This window comes from Sebastes umbrosus, chromosome 6 (genome assembly GCF_015220745.1).
Source record: "Sebastes umbrosus isolate fSebUmb1 chromosome 6, fSebUmb1.pri, whole genome shotgun sequence".
Classification (NCBI taxonomy): Eukaryota; Metazoa; Chordata; class Actinopteri; order Perciformes; family Sebastidae; genus Sebastes; species Sebastes umbrosus.
In genome coordinates this window covers 34,242,557-34,252,229 of record NC_051274.1, presented here as the reverse complement: position 1 = coordinate 34,252,229, position 9,673 = coordinate 34,242,557, and the positions used below count along the sequence as shown (strand labels likewise).

Here is a 9,673-nt window from a genome sequence, read left to right as displayed (position 1 = left end):
CAGAGCAAGGGGCTCATTTTGTCCAATTTTCCTAGCCCGAATTTTCCAAGCCCGAGACCCTTAAAATACTTAAAGTGTGCCAAGTTTAACAACTTTTTGAGATGCTAAGGTCGTCAAGAAGGTGATTCATTTGGGAGAATAATAAGAAACACTTGAGTTTCAATAGAGCCTTCGCTGGCTCCACGGTGCTGCTGCTCGGGCCCTGATGACTGTCTATCTGCAGTGATAGTCGTAAACACCGCCACCTGCTGGTGTCTGCAAAACTGGCCCCATGTTTGTGACACGTGTTATCCTAGCTATGAACTGCTATTAAGTTTCATTCATTATTGATTTATTTTATTGTACTTCATTCGGTTTGTCTCTGATGTAAACCAGCTAGTTAACTAGCTAACTAACTAACTAACTAACTAGTGTAACGTTAACTGTTAACGTCTCAGCACATTGATAACGTTGGCTAACTAAGACACGGTAGTTAACGGTAGATAACGGTAGCTAACGGTCGCTAACGGTAGTTAACGGTCGCTAACGGTAGCTAACGGCAGTTAACGGTAGATAACGGTAGATAACGGTAGTTAACGGTCGCTAACGGTAGCTAACGGCAGTTAACGGTAGTTAACGGTCGCTAACGGTAGCTAACGGTAATTAACGGTAGCTAACGGTAGCTAACGGTAGTCAACGGTAGCTAACTGTAGATAACGGTAGCTAACGGTAGTTAACGGTAGCTAACGGCAGTTAACGGTAGCTAACGGTAGTTAACGGTAGCTAACGGTAGTTAACGGTAGCTAACGGCAGTTAACGGTAGCTAACGGTAGTTAACGGTAGCTAACGGTAGATGGAATTCAAATAATAACGGCTAACGGTTATAGTTGTTGCTACTGGAGACTAACTCACCTTTCTAACTAAATTAAAGTTGATGGTTTATTTATCCAACATAGTCGGTAAACACACTTTGAAACATCTTGGTCTCCATCTGACGGTAAATCACTCTGACCTGTATATGTAACTGTCTTTAACTATAACGCAGTTAACTTAGCGATAGCTTTAACTATCTAACTTAACGTAGAGTTAGCTTTAACTATCTAACTTAACGTTGAGTTAGCTTTAACTATAACGCAGTTAACTTAGCGATAGCTTTAACTATCTAACTTAACGTAGAGTTAGCTTTAACTATAACGCAGTTAAGCAGAGTTAGAGCTGAGGAGACTAACCAGTTCAGTCATGTTATCTACTATAGCTGGTTAAATAATGCTAACGATAACTCAGTTAGCTAGTTAATGTTAACTATCTCAATCTGATGTTAACTACCTGAGATTAAACATGTTTACCTTGTTAACACTGAGTATTTGTGGTAATATACTAAAACGTGTATATTATTTTAACTAGCGTTAATGCAGCATTATGTATCTATGGCTAAAGTAGCAACCAGTGTTAGATAGGCTAATGCTAGTTAGCGTTATGTTAGATAGGCTAATGCTAGTTAGCGTTATGTTAGATAGGTTAATGTTAGTTAGCGTTATGTTAGATAGGCTAATGCTAGTTAGCGTTATGTTAGATAGGTTAATGTTATATGCTGTAAATGTCCCTTTGTTGTCACATAATGTTCAACTTGGTATTAATCTGTTAACGTTAGCGCAGGGCGCAGCGACCTTTACTATCAAAAGAGACATTTTAGGCAAAAAAAATAATTCTGTCTGGAGCCGCAAAACATTATACAGCTTATACACAGTTTATAGTCTAAGTATATAGTATATCAGTCTAATGCAGTGGGGACCAGAGACAATGTACTACAGAGTATTAGGACCACATGGAGGGAAAAAACATATGAGAATTACAGAATAAAGTCAGAATATTACGAGAATAAAGTCATAATTTAAGGAGAAAAAAAGAAAATAACACGTACAACTACTACTTTATAATATTATGACTTTATTCTCATAATACTGACTTTTTTCTCCTAAACTTCTTACTTTATTCTTGTAATATTATGACTTTATTCTTGTAATATTATGACTTGATTCTTGTAATACTATGACTTTATTCTTGTAATACTATGACTTTATTCTTGTAATACTATGACTTTATTCTTGTAATATTATGACTTTATTCTCGTAATATTATGACTTGATTCTTGTAATATTATGACTTTATTCTCGTAATATTATGACTTGATTCTTGTAATACTATGACTTTATTCTTGTAATACTATGACTTTATTCTTGTAATATTATGACTTTATTCTCTAAATCTCAGATTAATTTTTTTTCCTCAATGTGGCCCTAATACTCCGTCGTACTATAGACCTACAACAATGACAATAAAAATGAAAATGTAAACAAAAAACAGTTATTCATTTCCATTTTTTAAAATGCACAGAGAGCCACTGGAGAGGAGCTGAAGAGAGGCAGGTTGCTGACCTCTGGGTTAAAGCTTTATTGTTGTTTTATTCTTCAGGTGGACCATAACGTGATTCAACATGAGTCGATCATCTGCTGTCAGAAGTCAAGTACCACTGAATGTTTGTAAGTTATGCATTAACTACTACATCAGGCTACCCAGACTCTAGGTAGAGTTAAATACCAGTCTGAACCAATAACAAATGTAGCTACAGCTGCATTTTTGTGTACAAACATGTTACTTGAGGGCTGTTTCACATTATAAATAATAATTTGCTTGATTCACAATAATCTGATGAGCCAACTGTTAGGTATCTCTCACACCAATGATAGAAAATGCCTCCTTTCTATGACCCAAATTAAACATATAGCTAATTGATTGAACAGTAACTTTGATGATTATGAAATGGGACATAGCTTCAACATATATTTTGAATGCAGCTGAAACAGACCTGAACAAACTGCAGCTGCAGTATCGCAGAGCTGAGGAAGCCAAGCGGGAATATACTAAGAAAACCCAAAACCTCATCTTAAGAGACGAGTAAGTGGCTTCTTTTATCTTTTGCCAGATCCAGAGACATTTTACAGAGATTCAAGGATGTTTTGAGCCTCCGTAAATACCATCATCTTTAATAAAGTGTGTTTTTAGTCATTGAATTTAATCACCCAAGACAGAAGCAAACTATGCCAGTCTAGGATGCCTTGTAGATCCTAAGTAGTAAGAGTATGAAGTAAAAACAACAGCTAATACTCAAAATAATTAGATTTATGTAGCTTTTAAAGGCATTTCTATGTTTTCGTGTGTGCCTGAGGCGTAACTTGTTATATCCTCTGCATGTTTCACAGGTTTTTTCCAAACATTGTGTGTATTTATGTGTTTGTGTGTTCAGACGAGAGATCCAGAGGCTCCAGGATGAACGTGAAGAGCTTTTACGCGGTCTCAGAGTCTCTCAGAGTCATTTTAAACGTTGGACTGATGCTTGCGTTGCTCAAGACCTTACTGCCATGTTGGCCTGCGGAGACAGAATAGATGTGGAGCTTGACGCAGAAAAAGCCAAAGTGGCATCTTTGGAAGATCAGGTGAATAGTGTTTTCTCATGGACCAATCACAGAATGCCACACAGTGTATTTCCCTTGTTTTTCTTACCGCAGGTGCCCCTATTTGTTTGCTTTGTTTTCAGATTTTAGAATGGGAGAGGAAGTTGGCAGGAAAGAAGGCTCGTGGGGAAACTACACATAACTTACTGAAAAACATTCGCCATATAGAAAACAAACTGGACAAGGTTAGTGTTACACAGAGAATTAACTTTACCATAAATTAGAATTAGATTTGCACCCACTTCGTATTTGTGACACCTGTTACTAGTAAACATAAACATTACTTTAAGGTATTTTTCTATTCTAGGATCGCAAATGCTTCAATAAGATGATGAGCAGAAATGGAGAGTTGAGGGAGGAGCTGAAGGTACTGCAGATAGAGAAGAAACAGTTCCTACATGTTCAATCTTGTCTGGAAAAGGTACGATCACTTAACATCAGTCAGTTCTTAAATTAGCATTTTGCTGTTGCTACTTCCTGCCGATATTTAGCAACTGGGGGAATACCAAGGAAGAGGTGCCAGAGAGTTAACTCTGTATTATCTCATCCAGGAGCTGCAGGCAACTCACAAGGATATTTGTAACCTGATGACTAAATGCTCTAAAGCCTTCGATGACAGGTAAGCCACTCTGCAGAACTCTAAGTCTAGTTGCATTTCTTGTCACAGTTGTTAGGTTAGAGTGCATATTCATATTTTTACTTATCAGGCACAGGAAAGAAGATTAATTTATTTTGACAGTGACTAATGTGCTTACAAAGAAGCAGTTGAATGTATCTGCTTACTTTTTACCATAGCTAACATCTTAGATTCATGAAGATGAAGTACATACACAATGTATAACTGTCCAGTTTGTTGTACTGTATATTTATGGCTACACCTAGTGTGAAGATCCGTGACAGAAAGAGGATGCTGGTGGATCAGAATGCTAAGGACATGGCTCTGTGCATCAAAGAGATGAGCAACCTGGAACGAGAAATGTATCATTACTGCAACTCTGTGGTTTTCCTGGACATAAAGGCTGTGGCACGCACCAGCCAGGATGTCGACCACAGAAAAGGTAATCTCTGTAAACAGATTCTGCAGTCACATGACAATCTGTAGGCAATGGGACAAGATTTTGGCATTGGAAGTGGTTCTGGTTTCCGTTTGTTGTCCGAGTAGTAAGTAAGTAAGTAAAACTTTATTTGTAAAGCACCTTTTAAAACATGCCGTTACAAAGTGCTTCACACCAAATAAAACATCGAACAGTGAGAGAAACCATTATTAGTATTGACCAATCATGTTTGAGCAGGCTTTGGTTGAATGCAGGTAAACGAGGGCTGTCCTGAATACCATTTTTTGGGCTTTAAAGCTTTGATGAGAAGTATTCGGAGGTATTCGGAGGTATTGGAAGCTTCGCAGCATAGCAGGCTGACATGTTCCTCTGTCTGTCTCTATCTCCCTCTACTGTACACACACGCACTTCTCAGCGATATCCGTCTGAGAATAGCTAATAATACTTAATGTGTGGGATTATTCCTTATTTCATTGGCCATTTGGGGATTTATACATAATTACATACTTTTATATATACATTAAAAAACCAACAATAAAAAAAAACAAAAAAACAAAGCAGTCAAATACTGATTTGGAAATCGATTACCATGGCAACGGTCGAAGCTTTGAAGCATTCGGGTCAGCCCTAACAGTCCCTGTTGAGAGCAAGTAAAAAAAATAAATATAAAAACATAATTCAAAGTGATAAACATTATATTAACATTCAATCACCGCATAGAGCTCTGATTGGTCAGTAGGCGGTGCTTTTATACGAGTTGATCTCTTATCTGGAACATAACCCGCTCCGGAGCCGGTTAGCTGTTCAGCATCAGTTACCATGGCGATCTGGAGCAGGTTAGCTGTTCAGCATCAGTTACCATGGTGATCTGGAGCAGGTTAGCTGTTCAGCATCAGTTACCATGGTGATCTGGAGGAGGTTAGCTGTTCAGCATCAGTTACCATGGTGATCTGGAGCAGGTTAGCTGTTCAGCATCAGTTACCATGGCAATCTACCCCGGTAAGAAGTGATCCACCTTCGTAGAACGGAAAGCCCTGAAGGGTTAACCCTGAAGTTACCTCGCTAACCCCAAATCCTGCTTCGTAGTACAGGCCTCTGGTCAGCGTATGTGTTGACTTCTAATCAAATGAACTAGTGACACCTTGTGTTTAAAAGATGTTACTGCTTGACTAATTAATGCCTGACAAAGAGAAAAATAGAAGGTTTTTCTGTTGAGAGCACAACAGTTTGAATACACACACATACAATTAAGTGTTTATATCTTATATTACAATATTACTGCAATATTTCTGTGATTTCAGTCGTGCTGAGCTATTCTTTGAATTTTCTTTATCTAATCATTTTGAATTAATATGCCATTTTAAATGATATACACCTTTAGTAAGTCAGTAATAAGCTGAATAAGGAGACATTCATCAATACAAGTCCATGGGGGGTAGCTCTGTAACCCAAGACTAATTTCCCCCCCAAAAAAGTGCTGTACATCATTCCTTATAGTATATACAGCAACTCTGGTGCAAGATTCACCCATCGGGTATGATAGATAAAGTAAGGACCTTGCAGTGTGTGAGTTCCACTTCAGTTTCACTTCATTTGTCCCCACAGTGGAGCCCAAGAATTTGGAGTCTGAGGAATTGGGAGCGGAAGAGTTTGAGGATGCGATCAAAAAGATCCTCACAAAGACAGAAGAAAGCGACCTGGAGACACTGGTCAGGAACTTCATACAAAGTAAGTCCCCATTAAAAATGACCGAGGCAATGGAAATTGTGCATTTTTAATCAGCAATCAAAATATGTTGTGATCTATTTCTTTTATTAGTGGAGGAGCAGAGCTACACTTTACTGAAATTTGTCAACTATCAGCACAATGAAGCAGAGAGCATTCAAAGGCAGATCTCTCAGGTTGGTGTGTGTTGAAGAGAAAGGGAGAGAGATAAAGAAGGGAAACAAATGTAATGCAGTTGTACGCTGTCTTCCGTTATGTCTTGGACTGTAAGCTTTGCGATGAGAGGGAGATCGTAGTGGCTGAGGAGCAGCGGCAGCAGGAGCAGCATCGGGCTTTGCAGAAGAAAGTTTCCATCAAGCGAGAGGAAACGGAGCAGCAGCTGGCAGGTTATCAGAAGCGTGCCGAGGTCATCGAAAAGCTCCTCGATCAGCTCAAAAAAGGTACAGCAAGATATAGCATATACGCTATATGAATGTCTAGTCCAGGGGTCAGCAACCTTTACTGTCAAAAGAGCCATTTTAAGCAAAAAAAACCCCAAAAAACAAATCTGTCTGGAGCTGCAAAACATTTGAGCATTGTGATGAAGGTAACACAAAAAAATATATTTTTAGAATAAAATCATAACTTTACGAGAAAAAAGAAAATAACACGTTAAATTACTACTTTATAATATTATGACTTTATTCTCATAATATTAAGACTTTTTCTCATAAAGTTATGACTTTGTTCTCGGAATATGACTTTTTTCTCAGAAAGTTATGACTTTATTCTCGAATAATATTAGTTCATCCGAAATAAAGGCCCCTTATTGGTGGAATTTCCTGGTTCTCTGCCCCTGATTCTGGTTGCCTCATGTCCGAAGTCTAAATATCCCTCCCCACTTTGGTCACATAAACAGAGGCAAGAAGCGCTTGTGTTGTTAAATTCACGTAAATCTGCTCTGTGTTGAGCAGCAACAGTAGATGTAATCTTGACAGCAGAACCAGCAAGAGCACCTGTCATCAGATATAGCCGTGTTTCCCCAAACTTTTTTCTGGAGACTTTTTAAAAATGACAAACCATCTCGACCCAATTCACAATAGACCTTATCTATAAATCATGAGAAGAGTGAATTTGTGCGTAAATGAACGTTCCTGACTGCCATTTCTGCATCACTTCATATTATCTTGAATAGGTGAACAAGCCATTTCAAAGGGAGACCTTTGATAAATCACAACATGTGTTATTGAAAACATATACACATGATAAATGAGACCAAATAAAAGCATTTAGTTGGAGTTAACAGGCTCTCATTTTTTTTCTCTCATCAGTAAAACAAACAGGATGTACACTAGCCTTTCATATTAGATTCAACGTTCAGCTACTGTTATCAGAGCAATATGAAGATTCAGGCTCCTTCATGTGGCTCATAGTGCAGATATAAATGTTGATTAAAAGACTCTGGAAGAAATTCTGCAATAAAAATCTCCCGCGACCCTCCGGTGGGTCCCGACCCAGACTTTGGGAATGACTGAGCTATAGTATACATGAATAAGTATAGACAAGTATAGTAAATAGTTAATAACCTGGTAGACAATGAAAGTTTCTTCTTACAGTGGAAGATCGAATAAGTGTAATAACATCAGTCTTGTAGAAGTATTGTAATTTTTGTTGTTATATCTCACTTACTTGTACTAGGTGTTGGATCATTGCTTCAGATCAGCTACGGCAGCTCTGTGACTTGTGACCAGTTGGGCTCCTCTGATGGCGTCCATGATGAAATCATCATCGAGTACCTGAGGAGGGTGGAGAGCCGAGTCATCGAGCTCCTCACTCTGCAGTCCTTCCTTCACTACCAGGAGAGCCCTAACCAGTGGGTATGTGGACATGAAACACCACCTACTAGAGCCTCTGAAGGACAGTAAAGTCAGTCGGGATCGCCCGCCATGGCCATGGGGGTCTCTTAGCAACCTCTTTTTTGTGAAAATGGAATATGGGAGCTTAAAAACTGATGTAAAATGCCTATCACATAATAAATATCCTTTCTCTCCTCCAGGACACTGACAGTCTCGGCCGCATTGCTGGGAAGCTCCTGGGAATAACCCCCCCAGCTGCCAACCTCACCACTGCTGCTGTCGCCACTCCTGCACCTACGTAGGTGTTTCTATTTCATCTTGATAAGTCTGCAGGTATCAGACATGACGCTCAAAGATCAATCATACAGAATAATCAGTCACAGGCAGACTCTTAGCGATACCATAATCATTAATCAACCTCTTGGTAGCTTTTTGGTTTGATGTACGCTTGAAAATAAACTGCACGTGTGTGATGTCTGTGATCATCAGCGACGACCAGGACAAGGTGGAGTCGGTGCTGCTGGAGGCATCGGAGCCAACGAGTAGAAAGGATCTCCTGAAACTGATCGAGAATGAGATGTCCTGGCCGAAAAGAAGAGAAAGTTTTCTTTTTGTTACCCCTCAGAACCGGAGGAAAGGGAATAGCGACTTACCTGATCTTAACGGTTGATTCTGCTCCTCAGAGCTGCCATGAGCTACTGGAAACAAGTCTGTGCTGAGCTTTTACATTTCCTTAAAGCTGTATTATACTGTATGATTTTTAGTGATTGTTTAGATGGACGTAATATGATCTGAAGCTTCAATATATCTGTTATTGACTTAAAAGAAATGTGAGAGCTAATGGCATATTTATGTATATTGTATATTAATGCATATGTGTTCACAGTCAGCGGTACTTATTTATTTTAGTTGTTTAATGTATTATTCTCTCCATAGCTCAGTAGTATTTGGATATCACCATGAAACTTCCCCAGTTGATAACTTACATTAAGACACATTTTTTTTTTGTATTAAAAGTTTTCTGAAAATGTATTTTTAAATATGCAAATGAGGCATTATCTTATCAAATCTGTGCTAATTTGCACACATTTTCAGAACAGAAATCTGAACATTGGATAAAGCCAGGTTGTTTCATTTTGTTGACATATTGCAGTCAAAAGATTTTAGACAAGATTTTGAATATCAATTTTTATAACTCTGTCAACAGCCATAAAAAAACATTTCCGCCATGTTTTTAGGTTTAAAATATAATATAAATCAGACTGTGAATGATATTTGAACAAACCCCTGAGTAAAAACCTTCAGGATATCGATAGGAATGAAACTGGGAAGTTTGGTGGATGTAAGCTGCTGAAGTGGAGATTTCTGAGAAAAAACTCATTTAAAGAAATCAGCCTTTGAAGATATGTATTGTATAATTTCTTACATTTAGCAAGACACTACAGGTGAAAAGGGTAAACATGTCTAACTAATACTGTAGATATCACCATGAAACTTCCACACTTGATTATTTACATTAAGACAATTATTTTTCATATCACAAGTTCTCTGATATTTAATGTTTAAA

At 38.2% G+C, this 9,673-nt stretch overlaps 1 protein-coding gene across 6 annotated transcripts; it reads left to right on the top strand.

Annotated features, from left to right (window-relative positions):
- Positions 1-195: 195 nt before the first annotated feature.
- On the top strand, positions 196-9,512 carry LOC119490044 (coiled-coil domain-containing protein 114-like). 6 transcript variants are annotated; one of them, XM_037773217.1, is made up of 14 exons: positions 196-273; positions 2,452-2,519; positions 2,835-2,934; positions 3,284-3,473; positions 3,575-3,676; positions 3,799-3,858; positions 3,983-4,110; positions 4,374-4,549; positions 6,152-6,274; positions 6,365-6,447; positions 6,543-6,711; positions 7,949-8,127; positions 8,307-8,404; positions 8,596-9,512. In XM_037773217.1, the coding sequence occupies exons 2-14, from the start codon at positions 2,474-2,476 to the stop codon at positions 8,774-8,776; spliced, it is 1,635 nt and encodes a 544-aa protein (XP_037629145.1). In that variant the 5' UTR covers positions 196-273; positions 2,452-2,473; the 3' UTR covers positions 8,777-9,512. The 6 variants fall into 6 exon arrangements, with proteins under 6 accessions (XP_037629145.1, XP_037629147.1, XP_037629144.1 ...); XM_037773219.1 differs by lacking the exon at positions 196-273 and adding an exon at positions 659-976 and having other exon boundaries at positions 8,307-8,439; positions 8,596-8,736; XM_037773216.1 differs by lacking the exon at positions 196-273 and adding an exon at positions 668-973 and having other exon boundaries at positions 2,450-2,519.
- The last annotated feature ends 161 nt before the right edge of the window (positions 9,513-9,673 follow it).

Excerpts from the sequence above, each read along its gene's own strand:
- LOC119490044 (XM_037773217.1), top strand. The coding sequence starts at position 2,474 with ATGAGTCGATCATCTGCTGTCAGAAGTCAAGTACCACTGAATGTTT. Across the intron at positions 3,474-3,574 it reads TGGCATCTTTGGAAGATCAG|ATTTTAGAATGGGAGAGGAA; the intron begins GTGAATAGTGTT and ends CTTTGTTTTCAG. Across the intron at positions 8,405-8,595 it reads GTCGCCACTCCTGCACCTAC|CGACGACCAGGACAAGGTGG; the intron begins GTAGGTGTTTCT and ends TGTGATCATCAG.